The sequence below is a fragment of the Macrotis lagotis genome, chromosome 8 (assembly GCF_037893015.1).
Source record: "Macrotis lagotis isolate mMagLag1 chromosome 8, bilby.v1.9.chrom.fasta, whole genome shotgun sequence".
In the NCBI taxonomy this organism is placed as follows: Eukaryota; Metazoa; Chordata; class Mammalia; order Peramelemorphia; family Peramelidae; genus Macrotis; species Macrotis lagotis.
This window is the reverse complement of record NC_133665.1, coordinates 83,194,353-83,221,640: the sequence shown is the minus strand read 5'-3', so window position 1 is coordinate 83,221,640 and position 27,288 is coordinate 83,194,353. Positions and strand designations below refer to the sequence as shown.

At 31.8% G+C, this 27,288-nt stretch overlaps 1 protein-coding gene across 7 annotated transcripts in view; it reads left to right on the top strand.

Annotated features, from left to right (window-relative positions):
- Positions 1-27,288, top strand: part of BNC2 (basonuclin zinc finger protein 2) — a 514,203-nt gene that overhangs the window by 314,364 nt on the left and 172,551 nt on the right. For all 7 annotated transcript variants that reach the window (XM_074197559.1, XM_074197562.1, XM_074197558.1 and 4 more), the window contains one exon: positions 25,771-25,873. In XM_074197559.1, the coding sequence (XP_074053660.1) occupies positions 25,771-25,873 (103 nt within the window). The remainder of the gene's footprint in view (positions 1-25,770; positions 25,874-27,288) is intronic.

The following is a 27,288-nucleotide window of genomic DNA, read 5'->3' as shown; positions in this document are numbered from 1 at the left end:
ATACTATCAGGACTTTTCAAATAAACACTTGCAAATATGAAAATCAGCTTAATTGGTTTCTAATTTGATGATTATTAGTATTTAAAATGAATAATATCTACAGTTCATTTATTTAATTTTCCTTCCTAATAAGTCAGTCTTCATTTTTTTTTTAAAGCCAGAAGAGGGCATATTAGTCTTTTAAATCAGTTTAGGAGCTATTTCACCCAATTTAGTTACAATTCCTTTGAATTATGCAAAGGACCTGTTTGTTTTCAGAAGCTCTTAAGTTGGTTAACTAAAGTTAGTTGCTGCAGGAGAGGTTAATATGATAAAAATGTAGAAATGAATTGATACCATTCTACTGTGAGTTTAAATAATTGAAAATTCTATTATGCGGTATTAGTCCTCTACCTTTCCATATATACATATTTTACATATATATATATGTATATATATACATATATATATATATAAATACAGATGCAGTCCTCTAGACCCTCACCTATAAATATGAATTAAATCAATAGCATTTTCAGACACTTACACTAATAATTTTCCCAGACTAAATTGGAATATCGTGAAGAGAAATGGGAATGAGAGAAGTTACCTCAGGAATTACTTAGTCATATGAATCCAACTTAGCTTTTCTCTTTAACTTAAATGAAGGAATAATCCCCCAGTTGTTTTAGCTATCCTACATCTTACCTTCCTTCCTCTCTTCCTACCCACTTTACTTCTGTTTTCTCCTTCCCCTGCTGAAAAAAATAAAAACAAAAAAATGAATGAGAAGGCAAAAACCTGACTACAAAGTAATATGTGTTGGGACTGTAAGTCATAAAATCGTGAAATTTCAAAGTATCTCAGAAGTTATTTCCTCCCCAATATGCCTAAACCCTGTATACTATCAGTGCTATTATTAATTAGTCATCATCTAGCCTCAGGAAAAAGATCTCCAATGATGGAGAACTTTCTATGCCTTAGTGCAGTATATTTCAAATTTGGACAGTTCCAACTAATTAGGACATTTTCCCTTTTTGTTGAGCTATTAATGGCTTCCCTTTAGATTCCACTTATTTAATGTTTCCACCTTCCACAAATGAGTACAAGTTCAATCCCTTCTCCACATGAAAATTTTCACATATTTGAAGACTGACATCGTATCCTCTTTAAAAAAAATACGACAGAAAAAAAAAGCTTTGTCTTTCTCCAGGCTAATATCAAATTCTTTGAGCATCTTTAAGCACCTAATAACCTTCCATCTAAATCTATGTCAGATGAGGTTCCTGCAGTTGAACTGAATATTATTCTATTGACATAGTCTATCCAAGATATAGTGTAATAAAATGACTAACTCCCTTGTTCTTGATTTTATTTTCTTAGTAATGTAGCCTTGAGAGCACATTAATTAATTAACTAACTAGCTAATTAATTAGTTTGTTAGTTTGTTTATAGATTTTTGCAAGGCAATGGGGTTAAGTGGCTTGCCCAAGGCCACACAGCTAGGCAATTATTAAGTGTCTGAGATGGGATTTGAACTCAGGTACTCCTGACTCCAGGACCAGTGCTTTATCCACTGTGGCACCCAACTGCCCCAGTACATTAATTTTTTGACTGACATTTCATACTCCCATATTTTGTTTCAATTCACTAAAACTCAGATTTTTTTTTTCACAAACCTTTTTTCTCTCTCTAGACTTGTTCAAGGCATTTTTCAAGCCCAGGGTTTCCAGCTCAAATCATGCTTCTAACACTATCTATGTGATTTTAGGTGACACATAACCCCTGAAATCTCAGTATTCGCTTGTGTAAAATGACAGCTATCTAAACTACACAGTCATTTAAAAAAATTGTCAATTCTCTTGTAGATCTTAATTCTCATCTAGTGTATTTGATGTCTCTTTCAATTTCATGTCGACCACATATTTGATATGTTTTTATCTATATTTTATCCAAATCAAGGATTTTTAAAAATTGAATAAAGTAATGCCTAAGAGACTAAGGCTTGTGATGACCCCACTGTATATGGGTCCTCTTATTGAAATTCAACTGTTGATCTCTGTTGTTCAGAATTTGTTAATCAACACATCCAAAACTCACCTGTCTATATATTTATTTATTCAGTCCACACTTGTCCATCTTACTTACAAGATTATCTTGAAAAAAACTTGTCATATTCCTTGTCAAATTCCAGATATATACTGTTTTTCTAGCTTCCTATTATGTTCTAGCAGCAATGAAAAGTAAGTGAATTTGTTCTGACCTGATCCTTATAAATTTTTTCTGTCTTGTGTTGATTATCTTTTTTCTTTCCTAGTGTTTAAAAAGTATTCCTTTTATAATCTGTTCTAGAATCTTATCAGGAATTAATATCAAGCTAATTGACCTATAGTTTGATGTTTCTACCTTCTTTCCCTTTCAAAATTTAGGTCATTGCCCATCCTCAGTTTTTCAGCACCTCTCCATCCTCAGTTTTTCAGCACCTATCCTGTTAACTCTACTTCCATGAAGATCATTGGCAGTATTGTACAAAATACTCTCAAAATTTATTAAAGCTCCCTGTAGTTGTTCATTTAAGGCATGTGTCTTGATCTCATTGAGAACAATCAAGTGCTAGATTCATATACTCAGTTCCCTGTTAATTCTTTTTTTCTACTTTTATTAATATGAAAAAAAATTTCTTTGAGAGAGAAAACAGAAACAAGTTTCAATAGTTCTATTTTTCATGTTTGTTATATTGTCCTTATTGAACAGCAAGCTTATCCCTTTTTAAATCTTTTTTTTATTGTTCCCAAGTTATCTTCAAAATAAGACAGAACCCAAAACAACCCTTTATGTGCCTTTTTCTTGTTCAGAATTTTATGATATCCTAAAATCTAGGGTAGGTGCCAGATTATGCTTGGCATTTCCCTCATGCCTATCATTTTATGTCAGGGGATCCAGGTCACAGCCTTTCCAGGTTCCCATGATTTCCATCCCACCAATCAGTTTGTCTTTAATTGTCAGAACCAGACCCAAAACAGCAGTGACTTTTTTTATTTGGTGCTCCCCTCACCCCTTTCTGAAAGATAAAATTATCATCAAGCTGAGTAAAGAATTTATCAACCCTTTGCTCTTGGCAGAGAATCTGCTTCAACAGATGCCTGACTAGTTGATGTCTTCCATCACAATTACATCCCTATCTCCTTCTTCTCTGACAATTTTTCCTCTGTCAGGAACTTATGATCTAATTCCTCCAGCTGACTTGGTAGCTTGTAGTATACTCTCATCTTGATTATAACTTTTGCTTCCTATCCAGATATATTCTCCCATACATCCCCACTTAGGTATATAAATTTCCATATAGGAGTATCTTTTCTCATGATCTATCTTGGTTTCCTTTCTATCTGATCTGTTCTCTTTGAATGAAGCATATAATTTATTAATTTATTTTTTGTATCCTTGTCTTGTTTCTTATTCCATCAGGACTCAGTAATACTTATGAATGTAAAATATACCTTCTCAAATTATGATCTTTAGTTCACTTTGCTAATTCTCCTATATGTAATGGCATAAAAACATCTTAGCCCACGTGTATTGTTTTGTTTATGTTCTCCATTATTGTCTAAAGGGAATTACTGAATATTACTACTGTTATTTTTTCCAGAGCCATACATATAACCTTATACTGTTTCAGCCTTGTTATCTCATTTAATCAAGTAATCATCAATCATGTATTAAGGGCTTATATATGTATCATGTACTAGTTGCTATGTCTAGTGATTTTTCCCCCTCTTCTTCTTTAGCGTGAAGTTCACTGATCAGATCTGCCTTCCTTTCATATTATTAATTAGATATACTCTATGACTTGTTTAATAGAAAATCCAGCTTCTTGCTATAACATATTCCTCAGGAAAGTACTCTAATTCGTCATCATAAGTTGAAATCCAGTAAGATTGTGCTTTTTTTTTTTTAGGACAGAGTTGTTTACCATGAAAATTTCCCATATTTCTATGTTTATCACACTATGTTCAGTAGAACCCAGGAATTTCATGGGTTTCTTTTACCCCAAAGGAGTTTTCCAGAAAAAAAGAAATTATAATGATGTTCAATTTTTTTGTATTTTCTTTATGAGTTGTGTATGGTTTGAAATCTCAGTTGCAGAACGTAGTCAAATTAATCATAAGATTCCAAAGCCTGCTTCTTATTGGTATTTATTGAATCTCTGACCATGCTTAGGGTATTGTTGGGGTAGTGTGGCATATGTTAGACTGAAAAAATGGAGGAAGGAAAGATGAGAATGTACCCCTGGTCCATGAGAATGTACCCTTTTATTTGACCATTGAAGAGGAGTTTGGGGGTAGCCTGGGGTCAAGAAAAAATGGGGGCAGGGGAGGAAAGGGAGAAGCAAGGAAGGGCACTCTTGTTCATTAGTCTAGGATAATCTCTGAGATAGCAAGTCATAATAGTGCGCAAGGAAGGAAAGCAAGAGATAATAAGAGATGTTAGATGGTTCACTCAAGGTGATTCTTTCTGAGGTTGGACCATCCTGGGATGGATCACCAGATCATAGATTTATAGTTGGAAAGGAATTTAAAAGATGTCTATTTCAACTTCCTCAGATCAATTGCTATGCATATTGACAGAAGCAGAATAACCCCTACCTTCAATGAATTTGTATTCAATTTGAGAAGATACATACTATATAATGCATAAAACAAGTAAAATGTACCAGGAGTGTACAGATCAGAAAAGCCTTCATTGAGGTGATTCTTGAGCTGAATTTTGAATGAAATGAGAGATTCTCTGAACCAGAGATAAGGAAGGAACATTTGTCTGCATGTGGGATGGATAGCCAGAGTAAAGGCTATATGGCATGGTGTGAAAGAAGCAGCAAGACCTGTTTAACAGGACTCTTAAACGATTTTGTCAGGTGACAAAACAGAGGACCCAAGGGGTTAAACTACTTTCCCAAATTTATATTGTTATAAAATAACAGGCTTGGATCTTTATCAAGTTCCTCTGACACTTCTTACCCCCAATTCATTATATTTCATGTGACTCCCACAAATCTAGCTTTTTGTTTTTTTGGATGAATGTTAACAGAAATTAAAAAAATACATATATTTTAGTCATTTTTACTGAAAATGTTACTCTAAATAATGTTTGTACAATTAAAAAAATTTAAATACTGATTGATTCATACATCCATACTTTGCATTCATATTCTCATGCTTCTGCTTTGCGGAAGTTGCCATAATAGCATTATAGATAGATAATCAATTTGTTTTTTAATATATAAAATATGTACAACTAATAAATTAATTGCTACTATTGTAATCTAGTCACTAAATTGATTAATATTGGAAAGATTCTCTGAATATTATGGAAAGCCTCACATAGATAGTATAGAATATTGACTTTGGAGAGTGGTTATGATCTGTCCCACCAACATCAAAAGTTTTAGGTCCATCTTATATTTTAGATTAGCATTTGATCTTTGGGAAGGAAACCTTGTAATTTTTGAATGAGAATGTGTTATCTCGGCTACACTTATTGTATGATTTAAAAACATATTTTGTTTTTATATCAACCTACATTCTCCAATATGTCTTCTCTCCCCTTTCCAGAAATGTATACTTAAGAACAAAGACTCAAGGAGAAAAACTATTTCATTTAGCAAAATTAATCAACATTGGTTCTATTAATACATGCTGTAATTTTTATCACACATGTAATAATATTCCAATACATTTATTTACAACTGTTTTTTTAACCCTTCCTTAATTAATGGATATGTTTTTTTCCTTTGCTTTCCAAAAACATTTGTCCCAAACATTTTGGCATATAGGAGACCTTTCTATATTTGCCCTGGGGACTATTCTGTATTTTGACCTTATTTATTTTGAGAAAAGACTGAAATACAGATATCTGATACAAATTTTTCCTCAAATCATCATTCTTTTTGTTTTAATTTTGTTTTTGCAAAAATTTTTATCATGTAACTATAATTATTTTTTGTGACTATCCCTTTGCTTACAGATGAATTTTTCAAAGAACTACAAAATTCTAGTTGACAGATATTGTGAATTAAATGTATTCTATATGTACCTACATGTTGTATTATTCAGAACTCTTCCCTTTACTCTGTAACCCATCATTCCAATCCCATATTTAAGATATCAACACCATGAAAATAAAAGGTGTGCTAATAACACTTTTTTTGGTAAGCCTGGGTTTTTTAGAAAATCAAATGGTTGCATTATTTGTGGCATTGTCAAAAACACATTTTGATTTTCTCACCCTTTTTCCTTGTAGGTTTTGTGTTCCCCGACCCTCTGTCATGAGAAAAAGTAACATACTTGACACCTCCCTATGTGTATCTTGCCTTAAGTTATTACTCAGTTAGGCATAGCACTGTCACACATGTATTTATCCTCCCTGGCTTAAGTAACTCACATAAAACAACATATGCTTTAAAACGATTTCATCTGTGATACTTATTTAATAATAAAAAGTTCTAAAATTAGATCAGTAAGGAGAAAATGGCAAATTTCATTTATTTTTCTGTAGAATCAAAGATATTCAAGCTAGGACGATCTGAAATGAAATGTTTATCTAAGCCAGAGTGTCTCTACAAGCCACTCAAAAGTTAACTTGATGAAATATATTCATTCCATTAGTGTTTATTAGGTTCTTTCAATGGGTCTATCATGTTCTATGCCCTGAGTATATAAATATAACTCACGAAACAATCCTTACTCACATTGAGCTTATAGTTTACTTGGAAGAACGAATAGACAATTAAAGCATATATAGAATAAAGAAAAATCAAATTGATTACAAGTTAATCTGGAAGGGAGGGTACTAGTTCAGGAAATCAGAAATATGTGTCTGATTCACAATTGCTTCTTAAGTATGAAGGAAGAGAGAGATAATTTAGGAGCTAAGAATGAAGGACATTGGATGGGGGTTGGGTGAAATTCTCAAATTTATCGGATAAATTCTGAAAAAAAGTAGGTTAGGGAGCTGCTAATTCTTTGCTTGATTGGGAGCAAATTGTTTATCTTGCTATATAAAATTTAAAAAATTAAAAAAGTAGTAGTGAAAAAGATCAAAATAGGCATCTATTTATGATCCAATTGTTCCTTACTTTTTCTTGTGTTTTGAATCAGACTGTCAGAAAGTAGTATCAAAGAATTAATACAATATACAATTAAAATATAACTTAGGCATATTAATATAGGGTTATAGTTCAGTGATTTTCCTAACAGAATGTACTTTGTAGTCTCTGTAGATATTTTGGGCAACACGTGGATAAATAAAATATTTTGACACAATTTCATATGTTGAATGATCATTTAAAAAACTTTTTTTAAACTAAAGCTTTTCATCCCCAAAATAAATTTTGTTCCATAGTGGGTTTTTTTAAATGTTTCATTATCCATGTACTGTATTTTAATTAAGACTATTCCGTTACCTCATTGTGGTTAAAGGTGACACTGGTTATCAAAGTCAGTGTCAGTGGAGTTCAAAATATGACAGATATCAGGTTAGAAAGATTTAGAGTATATGGGAAACAGTTTAAATGTACTGTCAAGATTCATTGCTATTTGTATATAGAGTGACCAAATTTAGACCATAACAACTCTTTTCTCGGGGGGAGAGGAGAGGGAAGGAAAACAATAGGGTTTGAGTTATTTTCTCAGCCTCACACAGATAGGTGTGTAATTTGAACTCAGATTCTCCTGACTCATGTTGGTGATCTATCCATTTTAGCTGCCCCTGGCTATAGCAACTCTTGTAAATGATCTCTTAAGTCTTTAGAGGGATTGCAGTCTGCATGTTGGATGGGGTATTTTAGATCTTTTTCCAATGAAATTTCAGCTCTTAAAAGTATTCATTCTTTTTTTTATCATATTATAATCATTTGAAAATTATCAATTCAGTTATGATATCGATGGTAGTAATTCTTTTCCTAAGCAGAACATTTGATGAACCTTGGCATTCAGTTCCCTCATTTTGCTAGATAAATGAGTTTGCTAGAATTTTCATTTATTGAAAAGATGATTTTAAATATTTAACTTTGCATATTATTCTATCTCCTGAACTAAAACTGCCCCTTCAATAACCAAAATGGAGCCCTATATCTCTAGTTGCCTTTTTTTTCTGAGCTGAATAAGGTATGAAACACCATAGCAAGTTGAACTGTGATGTAACACTTGAAATTAAGTGTACATGGTTGGAAAGTTACTTCTATCCTCTGTTGCTTTGCCTTGCAGCATTGTTAGGGATGAGCAGGCAATATACTGTCAACAGTAGGCAAGACTCCCTGTGGATGGTAGCAAAACAGTGAATAAAACAAGTTTTTTAACATATTATTTGAACATCCAATTAGTCATCTATAGTACTGTGAATCTTACATCTAAAAAAAATGATATTCTAGTGTATAGATTTTGTTTTCAGGATGAACTTTGCAGTTGCCCTTTTATCTATTTAATTCACTTAGTCTTTGGAGTTGTACCTTTTCTTTTCTCCCTTTGAAATTTCATCCTAGTTGGTTCTTGGATCTTGTAAAATCAAGAATGTAGACTAAATCATGAAGAAAGCTAAAAATGGGGAAGTTAATATAGCTAGGTCAGAAGAAATAGATCACTCATAAGTGAATGTGATTGAACCTTTTCTTCAAATCGGAACTTTATCATTTCATTGTGCAAATTTAAAAAAAAGAAGCGTCAACTCAAGCTGAATATGATGATGCCAATGCAAAAAAAGTATTTGCCTTTTGGGTTTGATCAGTGAACATTTGATAAATTAATTTCATATTACTTGTGTTTAAAGAGAATAGAAAAGTCAATCAAGTGATCCACAAATACCAAATTCCATACAGTTAATTTGAAATGATGACCATGGTTCATTTTGTTTGGTTATTTGTATTGCTATTATTCATTCTACTCCTATCTTTTGAGAAGAAGAAAGGCCAATAAGCAGAAGTTTTTTTTTCAAAAGTCAGATAACAACAAAAACAAATAATATTTATGCAGCTCTTTCAAGTTTTTTAATGTACTCCAAAATACATTATCTCATTTGTGATAAAACATAGGATTAATGCCAACCACTTGTCATGCCTATAATAACAAGTTATCTAAATTTAAGAAGAAACTGTTTATTTTAAACATATCATCCCTTAAAATAGTCTTCAGTCTAATTGGTTACAATATATTTATGCCTTCAGAGGAGAAATATTCACACTTGTTTTTCAAGATAGATGAACGACAACAGCAGTAACATACATAACATTTTAAATTTTGGAAATGTTTTTATATGGATTATCTCATTTAATCATCTCAAAAACTCTGTAAAGTAGTGACTAAAGCTGTAGGAAACTGAACTTCAGACAAATTAAATCCTTTCCTTAAGATCACATTGTTACTGAGTTTGAGAGACCAGGTTTGAATAGAAGGTATTCTGCTTCTGACTTAGGTAGGCATTTCTGACTTCTAAGTCTAATAAATGATTCCCTATGGCATTCAATCTTCAATTCATCAGCTTACTTTTATATTCTTCCTTGTAATGTATGTACTATGTAGAAAAACAAACAATCTAGGCCACTTGAATCGTCTGTTAGATAGAATTTATAGGGAAAGATATTTATTGCTTCTATTACATGTTGTTCTTTGAGTTGAAAAGTATTACTCAGCATGATCATATTTTTCCATAACTTTTACTTATCTGAAATTTCATTAAAATCTGTTTTTAAATTTACACCAAGAATAGAGATACAACCAACAACCTGACTTGTGATTTCTTTGGTATAGAAAACTTTCACTGAGAAGCTTAATCTATCAGTGCAAGTTACCACTTCTGCAATGTATACAGATTACTGAGAAGTTAAATGTCTTGTTCAGATCAACCAAGCTAGCAGGTGTCAGAGACCTCACTTGAATCCAGTGCTTTTGTCTCAAACTCCTGCTCACTACCCAAAAATCGATAGTAGATCATTAAATGTAGTCTAATTATTACTATTAGTTTTATTTCAAGATGGTTGCCTGAATTTCAAATTGAAATTATTGTTCATATGTCATAACACTAGACCATATTTGGCTTGAATCATCTAACTCCTCTTTTTTTTATTGTAACAGAACTTTTCCCTTTTCTCTTCTTCCTCCTCCAAAAAATACCCTACTGAAATAAAAGTCGATCAACTGATCAACAAATGCTAAATTCTAAACAATGGATTTGAAATGAAGACTATGGTTCATTTTTTTTGGTTATATGTATTGCTATTACCAGTTATGTGATAGGTGTCTCTTTTTCTGAAAGACTTTAGTAAGGGATACCTTTTTATGGCTTCAATGTATAATTAAAGTAAAACTCATTCTTAATCTATTGAATGAGAAATAATTGATCTGTTAATTATCTTTTTAATTTGGCTTAAAGATTTGATGAGACCTCAAATTATAGATTTAATCTAGAAAAAAGGTACTTAAATAGGATAGGAAGATAAACATGGATTGGAATCAAAATAGCTTCAAGTGATACATTATGGTACTTTAAAATGGAAGCTGTAGCTTTGTACCAATGGTGCTGATTTATTCCATCATATACTGAGAATAGGAAAAAAACTACAAATAAAAGGAGTATGCTGATAAAGCTTGTGCTTCATGGTATGTAAAGCAAATATATAAATATATGTATATTTGTGTCCGTCTGCAGAATTAAAGGACACCTTTCCAGGAAATAATGCATTCCTTTAGAATTGCTGTAGATTTTCATATTTTTTAAACATTCCTATTGTAATGTACATCAAAAGGGCAGCTATGGTTCTTGTGTCTGACTATACATATGCATTATAAAAAAGTGAGTCTCCTGTAATTACCAGTTTGCAGAGCGAATTCCTGCAGGGTTTGTACTCTCCCCATTAGTAAAAGAGATAAGTTGAAATGTATTAAAATTTCACTGTACAACTGGGAGTTTTTGTTCACAGTAAATGTGTTAATGTTTCTTCATTGCTTGACTGTTTGTGTTTAAATTTAGGCAGCGTGCCCAACAGGGACAAAATTATAGGATAAAGCTATGTATAAAAGAAAATCCTTCAGAGAGCACCAATAAGGCTCTTTTTTTAATAAGCAGTTACATATAATAGTACTCAGCCCTTGCCACAGAGAAAAGTTTTATCTGTCTATTTCAGAATTATTGGAATTTTTCTTTCCCTTGTGCAAAAGTTAAAAGGACAGAGCTTATGTCAATAATAATACACCTTGATGCTGAAACACCTATTATTTTATTCAGCACTATTTCTACAAAATAAAAGAAGAAAAAGTAGAGATTCCTCATTGTTTCCCTTATGATGAAAAAGGGATAATGGCAATTTTCAGTAGAAGTGATAAATAAGATTTTTTTACCCACAAAAAATAATTCCTATTTACTCTTTTAATCTTAACAATATATATTTGCAAGAATCTGTATTAGTTAATGAGATTCACTTTGAAAAGAAATGGTTAATACAATTAGTCACTTTAAATGGTTGTGGATTAATGTTGTAAATGTAGTTTTATCAGCTAGAATGAACAGGTAATGAGATTTAGGAAAGAAGTGTATGATGATGACCTTCATTTCTTAGAGGGCTAGTGGAGACTGAAGTCATAGTTCCTGATTATAGTGATTTTGACTTTGGAATAATTATTCAGCTCCCTCCTGCCCCCTTTTAAGTGTTCAACCCCTTCCCTTACCTTTGGTGTTCGTAAGTTATTGACCCATTGGATCATATTTACTCTTTTCTTACCTCTTAGAGTATATAATGTTCCTATATTCACATGACCTACCCCATATATGAATCTATTCCACATAATCAATATAATTTCAAATTATTCTAGAAACTTTCCTCCTTTTCATAAACTTTTTTTTTTCACAAGGTATTGGGGTTAAGTGACTTGTCTAAAGACATACAACTAAATATTAATGTGTCTGAAGCCAAATTTGAACTCAGGCCCTCCCGACTCAAGGGCCAGTGCTCTCTCCATTGCATCACCTAGCTTCCCCTTTTCATGAACTTTTAAAAACTTTCAAGTTTTTTTCTATAATTTTATTGATTTCACCCCACATAATTACTAAGGATAGTGAAGATATTTTTGGTTCAAAGTCATACTTTTGGGTATATCTGTTTCTCTTTCTTCACACATATAATCCTCCCCTACTCTACCCTACCAGGCCTTCCTTTAAAGAAAAAAAAAGTACTTTTTGTTTCCATACTCTTTGTAGAATGAAAGAGTGACATCTATAGAACACCTGAGAACAGAATTTAGCTGTTTACTACTGAAAAAGCATTTTAGAAGCAAATAATGTTGTTATCTTACATATATATTTCTATTTTGCTTATTGTTAGGGCTAACTTAAAGTTCTGTCTGCCAGGTATATCCACGAAACTATGATAAATCTTCACCATTTCCCATGGTGGGTAAGTGGATGCATGAGCTAAACTAGAGTAGAAGAACTTGTAGGTTTCCTATGGTATTATTATTTGTTATTTATTCTTATTGTTATTTTCAAATGAGTATTATTCCTGAAGTGAATCTAATATGTGTATATTTAGAGAAACATGTTTTCCTTTAATCAAGTGTAGATTATTTTTCATAGTAATGGGTATTAAAAATACCACTGTCAAAAAGCAATTTAAGAAATATCAAGACATAGACAGTTCAGATGACTGCAAACTAGTTCAAATTTCTAAAACTTTTCTCAATTTTTTACGTTATACTTTCTTCTAAGTAGGTGTGCTTCTTTTTGAAAATCTATAAAGTCCCATCTGACTTCCTCTAAAACCTCAGTTTTGTTGCCTTTGGGAAAACTAGGGGAATTGTCAAGAACATAGTTTATCCAGATTTCCCCAAGGTGTTGGACATTCCTTTTAGATGAAATTTCATCCTTTTGAATGAAATGATAAAAGTTAGTCTGGATAATTAACTTTTTTAAAAACTCAATTCAATCAAGCACCTAACAAGATGTTGTGGGAAGTCCTGAATAACAAACATTAGAGGCATTAGCTAACTTGAATAGTGATATATAGAGAGTATTCTTTGATGAATGAATATCCACGTGGAGAAGTATCAGTTGTATCTCACAAGATTGTGTCCTTTGCCTAAGTTCTAATATTTCATTTTTATCATTAACATGGAGAAAGATGTAGAAGGCTGATTTGTTATAATCACCAATGATGCAAAGTTGGGAAAAGTAGCTAATAATGAGAGTAATAAATGTTATTCTATTTTATCTTATTAATTTCATGCATTGATCTTTTTATAAGCTTTTGAGTTCCACATTTTTCTGCTTTCCTTCTCTCATTACAGTAAGTAATCTGATATAGGTTATACCTGTTCAATCATATTTAATATATTTCCATATTAGTTGTGCTGTGAAAGGAAAATTAGAACTAAAGGGAAATAAAACCATGTGAACAAAAACCCTAAATCAAGTTTTAAAAAGTGAAAATAGTTTGCCTGTTCTGCATTTAGACTTCATAGTTTTGTTTTTTTCTCAATGTGGAAGTCATTTTCCATCACATGTCTTTAAGAATTGTTTTAAGTTCTCATAGCTGATCATCATACATTGTTGTTGTTAATGTGTACAACATTCTCTTGGTTCTGCTTACTTCACTCAGCATCAGTTCATGCAAGTCTTTTCCAGACTTTTCTGTAGTGCAGTTGCTTATGATTTCTTACAGAACAATAGTACTCCAACACATTCCTGTACTATAATTTGCTATTCCCTAATTGATGGGTATCCCTTCATTTTTCAATTCTACGCAACTACATAAAGAACTATAAATATTTTTATGCATGAGGATCTCCCCCCCCCTTTTATGATAGCTTTGGGATATAGATCTGGTAGTGGTATTGCTGGTTCAAAGGGTGTGCACAGTTTTTGTCCTTTGGGATAATATAAGTAATAGAATTAAGAGTTCAGAAAACTCATGGCAATCTAGAACAAGTGAAACATGAAAAAGATGAAACTTACACAATGATGCAAAAATATATATTGTGATAGTTTAAGATGAGGGGGAAAATCACTAAACAATATTCCATGTGATAGAAACCCAAGTGGATTTTTAGCTGATATCAGAGATTCAGTCAGTATTATGAAGTTGTTCAAAAAAAAACCCTAGAACTTATTGTCTGTATACAAACAAATGAAGTTCAAGGATACATGAGTTCATTGATGTTAATATTCTCCCTATTGATATAGATCACAATCTCTTTTTTATGCCACCTTTGTGATGATGCCTGAACAAACTAATAAACAAACAAAAATTAGCCCCATAATGTTCAACACACAGAGAGAACCTCTTGCTATGCCCTTTCCTGGTAGAATATTCTAGAAATTGTTGTGCCAGGAAAGGGCATCCTTTAGTGATGACACATTAGATGAAGACTCTAGGGGAAGAATTAAATCATAGGTAATATAAATAGATCAAATGAATTCTAAAGATCCCTTCTTATTCAACAAATATTTTGATTCTACTTGCAATCAAATAATTTATTTATTTTCAATATTCCCTCAAGCCAACTTTTAATTCTTTCTTTTTTCTAGTTCCTAAGCCAACTCTTAGCCTCTTGAAATAAGAGGAAAATATCTCTAGAGACACAGTGGGGAAAATGATAATGACAGGGCTTTGTCAGCCTTTTGCCTTTTCCAAGTTAATGCCACTCTATTATTTTGGATAATCAAGAGTTGTCTTTTTAAATTTTAAGCTCAGTATGTCAGCAACTCATCTCCTTTCTTCCTATTTAAGTTTTTTGGACAAATCTTGGAATACATTTAGTAAAAGGCCATCTCTTCTATGGAATTGATGGTAAAGAGATGCATTGCTCTCTACTATGTCATTTTGAACAAGGTGATCACTTCTTTTCACTAATGAGAATATATCTGCGGAGTTTGTTTTTTTTTTTAATGTCTGCTTTCTTTGCTTAGGAAGGGCACTTTCACTTGAATTTGGCAAGTTATTTATTGCCCTAGATGAGCAATGTTGGAAACCCTCTTCATTGTTCTACTACTGGTTCCATTGATGGAATAGCACAACTATGCCACTCAGAAGTCTAGCAAGGGACTTTAGAATTTGAATTGATTTGCAAATTTCTAGATCTATTTTATATTCTTTTCATTATTTCTGTGGAACCACCAGTGCCTTAGTAAAAGCACTTAAAGGTTTTCTGCTTTCCTTGCATCTCATTATAAATTTCTGTCTTATTAATGTCTTTCCCTTCATATTATATTAGTAATTGTTTTCATGAATGCCACAGAGAAATGTAATGGTATTATCACCTTTCAAATTGCATTAGTGAGAATAAATAAAATGTATATCAGGGTAATGAAAAATTACTAATCTAACATTGAAGTGTAATGAAATGATTATTGTTTTACATTGATTGAGTACCAATAATGTGTTGGGCCCGGAATAGAGAAAGTCAGGAACACATGAGGGAGTCTAGTAAACTAGAATACACCATTGTGAGGAGCTACTTAATGACTTACTGGGTAGTTTGGGTATTATAATGATTTCATTGCTTTTTAAAATTAAACTAATTATCTTTACTTTTAATTGGATGATACATATAGACATGAAAAGATCACTCCCTGTTACATTATCAGCTTATCTTGCTCTATTTAGCTTTTTTTTTCAGCACACATACAGTAAAGGTAATATTGCAAATATTCATTTCTACCTAGGAGGAAAAACTGTTTTTGTTTCCTATGAGTGAAATGCATTTTAATTTCTTCTTTATTAATACAACTTCTATGACACAATGATTTGTATTCTCTTTATAGCTGATGTTTTTGAATCTGAAATATGCATATGTTTCACTTCACAAAAATCACGGGTGCAGTTCACTTATAATTGGCCATATCCTGCTGTTGATTTTTATACTTAACTCTTAAATTATTGAAAAGGGATCTTTCACATGTGGATTGATAGTAAGTTATGATCATGGGGAGTACTGCTGAGAGCTGGATTCATAAGTTTGAAAGTGTATTCTATATATTTATTTCTCACTGTATATAGATAGATGGGTGTGTATTTGTGTTTATATATACCCATGCATATGTATGTATATTTATATATACAACACAGAAATACAGACATAACACATATATGATATATGTTTGTGTGTATATATTTATTAACTCTACTGATGTAGAAAGATAACCAACCATATATGCCTAATTCAGTGGAAAGTGATACTTTGCCCTTTCTTAGAAGATCCCCCCCCAAAAAAACCCAGATAAAAAACCAGTTCTATGACTGTAATTGGAATTTATTTCTTTTGTTATAGGACATCAAGTGATCTAAACAGCACTATTTTTTTATGTATTAGACTACATGTTACAATTTATTTTTCTTAATTTAAAATCAAACTACCATAGTTTTAGTAGCCAATTAGAGACAATAATGCATTGTGGACTTTTTCTTCATTTGACAAGCAAATCATTTTTCTTGAAATACTGAACTGGCAATGGAATTATAAAAATATATGTGTAGTAGCAGATACGTATATTTGGATAAGGTAATTTCAGGAGGTCTATTAATTATATTTACAATTGTATTTGCAAATAAGAATTATATTTTCAAGTCAAAGAATTTCATTAATTAAAATTATTATTAAATTAAATCATTATTAAATTAAAAATATTATTTGACTGTCTACCATATGCTGGAAAATTAACTACATTACAATTAGCTGAAGCTGATCCATCTTTTATCGTCAGATATTCAGTTTTATTCTTAAAAGACTCACAAAGATGCTAGTAAATGAAATTGAAGAAATTGAATAACAGCACTCTTTAGGAGTAATGAGATTGGAAGAGATGAGGTTTTTATGTTTAGAACTTTAGAATGAACCCTGAGACCTTCATTTTCAAGATTTTGCAAGAATTTAAAATAAATATTTTAAAAATTCTTTTTCCCCATGATTACATAAATGCCTTCATAGCATAAATGTTTTAAATAAATTTTGTTAGGTAGACAATATCATTTTGTTATATTATTTTTGTTGTTATTGCTAGTATACTACAAATAGCAGTGATTAAATAGAAATGATTAAAATATTTAACATTTACCACCTTGCATTTCCAAAGAATTTCATGATCAATATTTTCCAATGCCGATTCTGGAAATATTACGTATGTGTGGTGTGTGTGTGTGTGTGTGTGTGTGTGTGTGTGTGTGTGTGTGTGATCTCCTTGGGAAGTAGTGGATTTCTTTCCTTCTTGAAAGGTTTACCTGAAAAGTCTGGATGATCACTTATTAAATAACTGGTAATGCTTTTCAGGTCTCTTCCAAGTCTGAAAGTTTATAAGACACTACTTAAGACTTCACATGAATATCTTTAGTCAAAGTGAGACATAAGTCTTTATGAACATTCTTTGTAGGATAATGCATCCTCTCTCTTCTAGTGTTATCATCTTTCTCATTATGTCATGCCCCAGTCAAGTTTTTATTTCTGAATTCTGACAAGGGAGGTGTATCTTACTGTATTTTCAAAACTATTTTTAATACATGTATCAATAGATAATTTGAGTATTGAAGTCAAGTATGCTTGAAATTTTTCATAATTTTTTCCCAATTCATTTATTGTCTCATCAAAATCCCCTGAAACTAATCATTTTTGATCCAGACTATGATACTTCTATTTATTATGATATCATATTTAAAATACTTTTTCATGGACCATATACCATTAAATAAGAGAAAGTAATGATAGAAAGCCAGATTACTCAAGTTCTTAGAAGCATTGCTGAGGTTATCTCCAATTTATTTGAAGGTTATGGAAGGAATTTCTTTTTCTTCTATTTTAACTTATAAATGGAGCTTTGGTGGTGAGGTACATAGAAAGGAAAGAGAAAAATCTGTCATTGGTATTAAACCGAATTTTGGTATTAAATTGGTTCTATTTAGAAAATTTTAGAATTTAGAAAATTTTTAGAAAATTTAGAAATTTTAGAAAAAATTCTAGAAAGTTTAGAAAAATTCATTTGAGGTTACTATAGTTTCTATGAAAATATTTGAAATGCTTAATTAGGATTTGTTGCATAGGGTGATTCTCCCATTATAACCAGAATGCATGCAATGTATAAAAATATATGAGATAACCCCATTTTCCAGAAAATTATTGATGATCATTCCCTTTCAAAATAGAATGCACAATAGCATTTTCTTTGAAGTTACTGTACTGTGGTTTCTTTTGTCACTCTTTAAAGCAAAAGCTTATAATTTCTATACTTCTCATTCTAGTTTTTCCAAGTTAGAAGTGCTTATGGAATGTATTTCTATAGCTATTATTAGAGTTCTCCTCTTTAAAAGTGTTTCCTTAACTTTGTAAGTGTGTCTTCATTGACTTCTCAAAACTATTTTGCTTTTGACCATTGCTTCTTCCAATCTGCCACCTCTTCTAGCACCACCTTTACTTCTCTTTTATCCTTTTCATCTTTTTTTCCCCTCTAGGGTAAGACAAATTTCTGTACCTGAGCATGTATATAATTTCTTATGAGCTAATTTGGATGAGTAAGTTTTTAGTGTGATTCATCAACACCATCTATCCCTCCAATTGTAAAATCTGTTTCTTTCCTCTTTTATGTGAGATACTTTATCCCATTCTCCTTCCCCCACCAACCTTTTTCCCAGTTCATTCTCCCTCATCACTTCTTAATTTTATTTTTTTAAGATATCCATCACAGTCATTTCACACCCATGTTCTCTGTTTCATGTGTATTCTAACTGCCCTAATAATGAGATCATTTACAGGAGTTCTAAGAATCATCTTTTCATGTAGTGATATAAAGTTTTACTTTATCGCATCTCTTATGATTTCTGTTTGCCTTTTATGCTCCTATTGCATCCTGTATTTGATAGTCAAATTTTCTGTTCATCTCTTGTCTTTTCATTAGAGATGCCCGGAAAATTCTCAATTTAACAAAATGTCCAACCCTACCCCCTCCCCCTCCCCCTGAAAGATTATATTCATTTTTTCTGGATATTTGGTTCTTGGTTGTAATTCTAGCTACTTTGTCCTTTTGAATATCACATTCTAACTTCTCTAATACTTTAATAAAGAAGTTGCTAAATCTTGTATTATTCTGACTGTGGATCTTTCTGATGCTTAGAATATTTTCTCCTTGACCTGGGAACTCTGGAGTTTTTATTTTGGAACCTCTTTCAGGAGATGAGTGATGAATTCTTTCAATTTCTATTTTATCTTTTTGATTCCAGGATATCAGGCAATATCATGAAATAAAGCTTTCTGGTTTTTTTGATCATGACTTTCAGGTCATGCAATAATTTTTAAATGATTTCTCTTGAATCTATTTTCCATATTTTTATGAGATATTTTACATTATCTTCTATTTTTTCATTCTTTTGATTTTGTTATATTGTTTCTTGATATCTCATGGAATCATTGGCTTTCACTTGCCCAATTCTCATTTTTTAAGAACTTTTTTCTTCACTAAACTTTTATTCTCCCCCCCCGCCCTCAAATTTGGTCAATCCTGCTTTTAAAGGAATTCTCTTCAGTGAATTTTTATGCATTTTTCCCTTTGATCAATTTTGCTTTGTGAGGTAATCTCTTATATGGAACTTTGTGTCTTTTAACAATCATTTTGTGTCTTTTTTAAGGGCACTATTTTCCTTAGTGGATTTTTTTTTTGGTTCCTTCTTTAAGATGGTATCTCATTTTCATGATTTTCTTATATCACTCTCATTTCTTTTCTGTTTTTACCTCCACCTCTCTTATTTGATTTTAAAAAACTTTTTAAAGTTTTTCCAGAAATCCTTTTTGAGTCTAAGACCAATTTTCATTTTTCTTTGAATCTTTGAGCATAGCAGTTTTGATTTTCTTGTCTGAGTTTGTGGTTTGATTTTCTTTGTCTTCTTAGTCATTTTTTTTTTATGGTCAGGTTCTTTTTTGTTGTTGTTTATTCATTTCATCAGCTTATTTTTTGACTTTGGACTTACTAATAAAATTATGCTCTATCCCTGTATGCAACTTCAAGTTTTTCATACTGGTATTTTCAGAGCTGGTTCTTGGCATTGCAAGCTTTTAGTTATTCCAAGGTGATATGATTTATGGAGAGTTGTACTCATTGCTCTTCTGAACTTAATTGTTCTTAATTGTGAGCCACCACAAATATTCTTTTCTCTCTCTTGGAGTCATCATCAGGGTTTCTGCTCTATCTAGGACTCCTCTTTGCAGGGACTATGATCTGGAGCCAGGTTTGGGCAGTACAGCAGAATTGTTCCCTGTGTCACAAAAGGTTCACTTTTATTCTCCTTAAAAGCATTTGTTTGACTTCCTATCATCAGTGGCCAGGAATCCAATGCCACTACTGATTCATTTGTCCCATAATTTACTGTTGGTTTGCTAGACTCAGTCTCATCTTAGTGAGTCTGTCAACTTTCTATGATGTCTTTGCCTGGAAATTTGTTTTACCCCATCCCCTTTTTGATTCTGCCAGTTCAGAATTCCTTTTGAGGTATTAGTTTAACATTGTTTGAGGGGAATTTGGGAGAGCTCAGGTGAGACCTCAGGTGGATGTACTCTGGGTACTTAGCTTCTTCCTATTTCTTGAGGTCAATTCTCTATTCTCTGTGGCATGTTTCTAATGATTTCATTTCCTTAGAGATTTAACAATAAGAAATGAGATTCAGGTCTGGAGGATTTTGGGTTTAGAGTTATTGAACTCTTGAAATGGGTTACTTATTTCTAGTTCCTGCCTTCATTGGAATAAAGAATAAACAGTAGTCAAAAATTAAGCTTTTAAATAAAAGATATAGATTTGACTTATTTGTACTCTCTCTCTTTGCATCTTTTTACTTTTCCACATTAGGATACCTTTTTACTCATCCTAGAATTATCCCAAATATCCAGTCCTTTGAAAAATCTTATCATTTTTTAAATCACAATTTCCTCTTCTATGTCCTTTGGTCTTGGCTTATACATTCTTTACCTTAATTCAGACTCTCAACACCTATTGCTTTGATTATATTAGAACCCTTTAACCTCCCTTCCTTAAGTCTCTTCTCACTTCAATCCATCTTTTACTGAACTCTCAAAGTGATTGATACTTCCTACTCAATAAACTCCAGTGACTTTCTATTCTCTCTTATATCAAATTCCAGGTTTTTGTTTTGAAATCCTTTCTACTCTTAATAGTTTTTTTAACTTTATTTCCCTTCAATTTTTTTCTTTCTGAGTCAACTGCACTTGCTTACTTTAAGGGATTCCAATTTTTACCTCTGTTCTTTTCATTGGAGTCTCCATTGTAGTATACTTTCATTCCTCACATCTATCTCTGGTTTTCACTCATTTCCTTCAAGACTTACACTCATTTTATCCTGTGTTCAGTGGGCCATTTTTCCCCCTGTTCCCTTGCTATACTACTATCTTCTTTACTATCTTTTATCTCTTTAATGTAACTCATATCTAGATTTTTACATACTATTTCCCTTGGAATGTGAGCTATTCCTTTCTTTGTATTCTTTGTATTAAATCTATAGTTAAAATAAAATTATTCATTTTAAACCCCAGGCAGTGTGTCATATTTGACTCCAGAAGTATTAACATAACTGAATTAATGAATATTCTCATATTTTAATTGTCTTGCATAGTTTCAAAAGTTGACTCCTGCAGTTGGTGAATTACTATTTACTAAAGTAATTGTTTTGGTTGTATTTTTATCTTTGTATTCTCCCACAAATTCTTTAATACTATAAATTATGACTTTTATTTGTTTTTTTATTTGCTTCTTATCCACCTATTAAAAATCCTCAGAGGTTTTATAGTTTCCTTTGAAAACATATTCCAGTATATTACTGGTCTAATAATCTACAACATACCAAAATTAGGCCTTTCCTTCATCATTTTACCATCGTTCTTCTTGCACTTCTGAGATGCCTTTGACACTCACCTTAAATTCATTTTCTCTGATTTTTGTGAACTCCATTCCTTTAAGCTGTCCGACTGCATAATATTCTTTTAAGATAACAAGGGCAGGGTTTATACACACACACACACAAACACACACACACATACACACATATATGTATGTATGTATATAATCTTTTCATCCTCTAAAGAGCCTAGCAAAGCATATTCCTCTTACTTAGTAGACATTAAGTAGATAATTGAATGAATAAGGTTAATTATTTCCCAAGTCTTTAGACATGTTTTTTGGGTTTCTCTGGACCCCGTTCAGTTTATCCATCCTTGAAGAGAGTAAAGCTTTGGAAAGATCCTCAGTTGGTATTTTATTATTATTTCATCTATGTCAAGACATTTATTTTCTTTTGCCAAAGGGGTAGGGAATTGGGTGGAGATCTTACTGATCCCCAAACTTAAAGTAGAGATTTGACTGTAAGATTTTTAGTTCCTTGAGGCTAGTGATGATTTTTTATGCTTCTTTCAATTCCTAAAGAGTATATTGCAGTTTGCTTTTAAAATAATGTGCTAAATATTCATTTTATAAATGAATGAAACTTCCAGTGTGAAAGCATGTACATTGAGATCCTTCCTCACCACATTCTTCTAATGTGTACATTTTTGAGGTTTAAATCTTTTTGGTGATTTATTATTTTTAAGTGTGGGTAAGCTCACAGTTATCACATTGCATTTGTTTTGTTGAGAATGTATAGTATTTCAAAGTTCAGTACTGTTTCAAAAATATTCTATTTAGTATAAAACTTGTTTGAAGTCCGTAAGTTTATCACTCAAGATGTTTATTTAGATAATATTGTCTAAATATACATTGTAACCCATAGAAATGATTATACTCCTTATAAATCTGCATTTAAAGCAAGTAGACATTTTGGCATTTAAAGAAATGTGACCTGAGCATTTGATTGTTCCAGTACAGATGAAACTGAGATGTTTGAATATTTGAATATTTAGACACAAACGAAATTGGACTTTGAATATGATGTGATAACTAGTAAAATTTAATGAAAGTTTCCCCAAAGTATTTTAAATAATTTAGTTGGGATGATTGAATTTATCATTTGTAGTTGAATGAATGAAATTATAAGGAACAAATACATAAAATACAAATAAACTTAAATAGAAGCATTTCTAATTTCCTAGTCCTAAAAATTATTTTTACCCCTATTTAAAGTCAAAGGAAGTGTTCTTTAAAGAGATTATACTGCTAGTTTATTTTTTAAAAACTTTCAAATAATCTGTTTTATTTATATATGTATGTGTATTATATATATGTGTATATGTATTATACATACATATATATATATATATATATATATATATATTCACATACACCCACACAGAGCTCAATCTGTCCCATTCAGTGCTTGAACCAATTTTTAGAAGTCTTTCTAGTAAAATAGTAGTAGTTTAGACAGTTGCTATTAAATGTTGAAGTAGCTAATACTACTTTCAGGTCATGTAGCAGTTAGCTTCTGTGTATACATGAGTATAATAATACTATAGGATCTGTAACTAATATTTTTGCTTCTTAATTTTATGACTTTATATATTTTTAAAACTGGTAATGTTAGGTACATTAAGTAGGAGAATAAAAATGTGGTTTTATCCATTTGTGGTTTTGCTCATAAAATAAAACTATTTTACCCCCGTCTGTTTACCTACCTACCTACCTATTTATAATCTGTTGCTACTTTTTTAAAATTTTTGTCAACATACCTTTAAATTCTGTTTTCCTTATTGGACACATTATTGAATAATGTTAATCTTAAGTAAGGATGATATGATATGTTGTTGACTGAGTCACTCAACTCAAACAGTTTTTGAAAATCGTTCCTTTTTGTAAAACTATTTTTTGTCCACAAATGCATACATTATTCTTTTTGAGTCAGCAATTCTGTCATGTCCTTATTTCTTACTACTAATTCCTTTAATCACTCACACATATAGCAATGTTCTACAAATTAGCTAATGAGTAATTGGGAAGTTGACATTCAGATGGAACCCAGAAATTTCAATATAATGGAAAGTAATATATTTTTCTAAATGTAGCAAGGTGGTAAGATAATTTTAGGCAATGGCAAAACAAAGAAGCAGAAAAATATGAAATTTCTAGATCAGAAACTGCAATACATAGCTAAGATTTTTATTTCAGTTAGAACTATAAATATCTTTACTCTCATATGGCTGGCTAAAGTTTAAGCAACAGTAAGAAAATTCTAAGAATATTTCCATTGAACTCTACTTTTGGTAAATATAATTCAGCTTAATCTTGCTAATTCAAAAATATCAAATATAAATGAAATATTTTCACATACAAACGAATAATTTCTAAGGAATTGAGCATTTCTGCTTTGTAAATTAGTAGAATTTTAAGATACAGATACACACCCATCCTTCTGTTCATATATCTAGATGCCTTTATTTGTTCATGTGTTTATACAAATATATATCCATGTTCGTATGTTTTAGGCATGCAATATGTATATGCAGACACATCAGTAATCTTTGAAAATTGTAGAGCTATATCTGTTTTTCTTACAGTTCTTGTTACAATGAGTCTTAAACTGTAATTGATCAGAATGAATGCTTTCTTTCATAGAAATCTCTATATAAATGCATACCATACACTTACTAAGAGTAGTTGGATGAAGATAGATCATCTTTAGTATAGTATATAAACAAAGGTTTCAGTCCTCAAAATGTTTTGCTCCATTTATGTTGATTTTCTATACTAATGTTGTTTTATAAACTGATGAAATGATCTTTTAAATAGTTATTTCTAAAAGAATCTGTTCATTTTAAAACAAGAGTTATATTCCTACATATTTAGAATGTTCATTTTTTTTTTAGGTTTTTGCAAGGCAAATGGGGTTAAGTGGCTTGCCCAAGGCCACACAGCTAGGTAATTATTAAGTGTCTGAGGCTGGATTTAAACTCAGGTGCTCCTGACTCCAGGGTCGGTGCTCTATCCACTGCGCCACCACCCGCCCCAGAATGTTCATATTTAAGATTATTTCTATGCTGCATATTCAAATTTAAATATAAAACAAAACGCAAGCAATTTATTTTTCATTATTATTGTCATCATTATCATTAACCTAACGGGGGAAAAAATGAAAGTATCATGGTTTCCTAAATGAGAATGAAATTGATTTCATATCAAGAACTATAAATAATTGGGATATAATAGATGCAAAGTTACTTGCTACCTCTCATGAACCACTGTGATCCTGGTCTTCTGTCAATACATATCTGTGAGTTGTGCAAAGGATTTGAATGAACATCAGGGAAATAAGAGTACCATTGTAGTATTTTTATGTATATCTTTACATCAAAGTTTCATCCTAGCTTTGAACTGAGCAAATGAACTTAAATTCAAAGATTTAAACAGCATTATAATTTCTTCAGTTTCTTGATTTATCAAATAGAGACTTTTTCTTATATTAAAAAAAATCCGATTATTCTTCCCACATAAATGAAAGAAAACCTTTGGTTTGTATTCTTTTAAGGATTTATCCAAGGCTACAGTTATAGGATATATTAAGTTGATGAAATAACCTTTTTATGTTGATACATGTATTTGAAATCTGCTTATATTTTATTTAGCTTTATACTTAAAACAACAGCAACAATAATTCAGCTCCTTGCACACCTCCAGACTTTCATTTGAAACATTTGTATTTATATTGGTAGAGGTTTCCTAAAAAATGTGAATACTGTTTCTTTTCCAATGATGCTGGGCTTTTTTTCACCCTGCATTTTAAATGGTGAGAAAGCAGACATTCAGACAGATAATTAAATGTTGTTTTTGTTCTCCCTTTTCCAGGCCATCCGCTGTACACTGGTAAATTGTACGTGTGAATGTTTCCAGCCTGGGAAGATTAACCTGAGGACCTGCGATCAGTGTAAACATGGATGGGTGGCACATGGTGAGGGAATTGTGGGCTTTACTTTCTGTTCTGATTGTGTGTGTGTGTGTGTGTGTGTGTGTGTGTGTGTGTGTGTGTGTGTGATTGTGAACAATCTCTGGGATGGAGAGGAGAGGTCCAATTTTGCTGGCAATGACTCCAAGTGTTAGTGGAAGCACTCAGTTCATTACATTTCTGTGTGAGGCTCAAAGAGCACATTCTAGTCTCCAAGAAGTAACGCTATGCTAGCAGCTCTCAGCAGAAGGGCCAGATGTTTATAGTATGGTTGGTCTGCAGAGTTCATATTGCACATAGCAGCAGGCTGATGGAAACTCAAACATACCACAGTCATCTTTTCAAAGCCTGGATGTCAGAACGAAACTGGCAGATATTTTGGCTGAGCAAAAGGACTTCTAAGGCTGTTCACCCTTACAATAGGCTCAAGTAGCTGAATTCATGCCACCAGATGTTAAAGTGGGGGTGGTAGGGAAGAAGCATTGCGCTAAGGAAGGGTAAGTGAGGAGAGAAGTTTTTGATTTGTGTCCATGAAAACAATATGTAAAAATGATTCTTAATTTGTTGTGATATGGGTTAATAGGCATACAAAGAGAAGACTCAAATGTAATTGGCTTTTTGCTATGTAAACAATTTCACTACATTTGGCTTTGATTGTATTATATTCTGTGGAAGTCTATTAGATATTGTGGGAGAAAGCAGAATCAGAATTCAAGAGGAGGGTTTTATTCACCCAGATTGGAACTGGGACCAGAATTAGAGTGATTCTGATAAGTTGGTTCACAGAAAAAAATTTATTTCTGAGATTGGTTCATATATTCCAGGACATGAGACCCAAGTGGGCATCCTCTTCATTCCCTTGTAGTGCCATGTATACAGTAAGGTTGGATATTTAATACATTTCCTATTATTCTAGCAGGGATCTCTAGTCTCAATACAATTTGAAAATGGCACTCATATATTATTACTTATAAGTTTCATGTTGTTATGTACATATGTACAAGCAACTTTAGTCCTGTTAATGCAAAGTGATGGAGGAAGTAGTAAGTTGAAGGGAGGTATCCACATAGCATTGCCAGATCTAGACATAGAGTATTCTCCAGAAAGAGATACAATTCCATATTATCGAACATGTTCTTGCCCATATGAGAATAATACAATAATTTATAACAAGTTGTAGTCCATTAGGTTGTCATTAGATTTCTTTTAGTGATATTTTACTGAGTATTAAAGTTTTCCCACATCCATCTTTCTCTCTCCCACCATTTTTTCCTCTTTCCTCCTTCTCTCTTACTTTCTCTTATACATAGACATAGACATACTGCTGCAATTCAAAATATGCACATTCAGTATGTAGATCCCCAACTCTTCCCTTCCTTCATTACCACATACATGACAGTCAGTGGTTGGCTCCTAGCCTT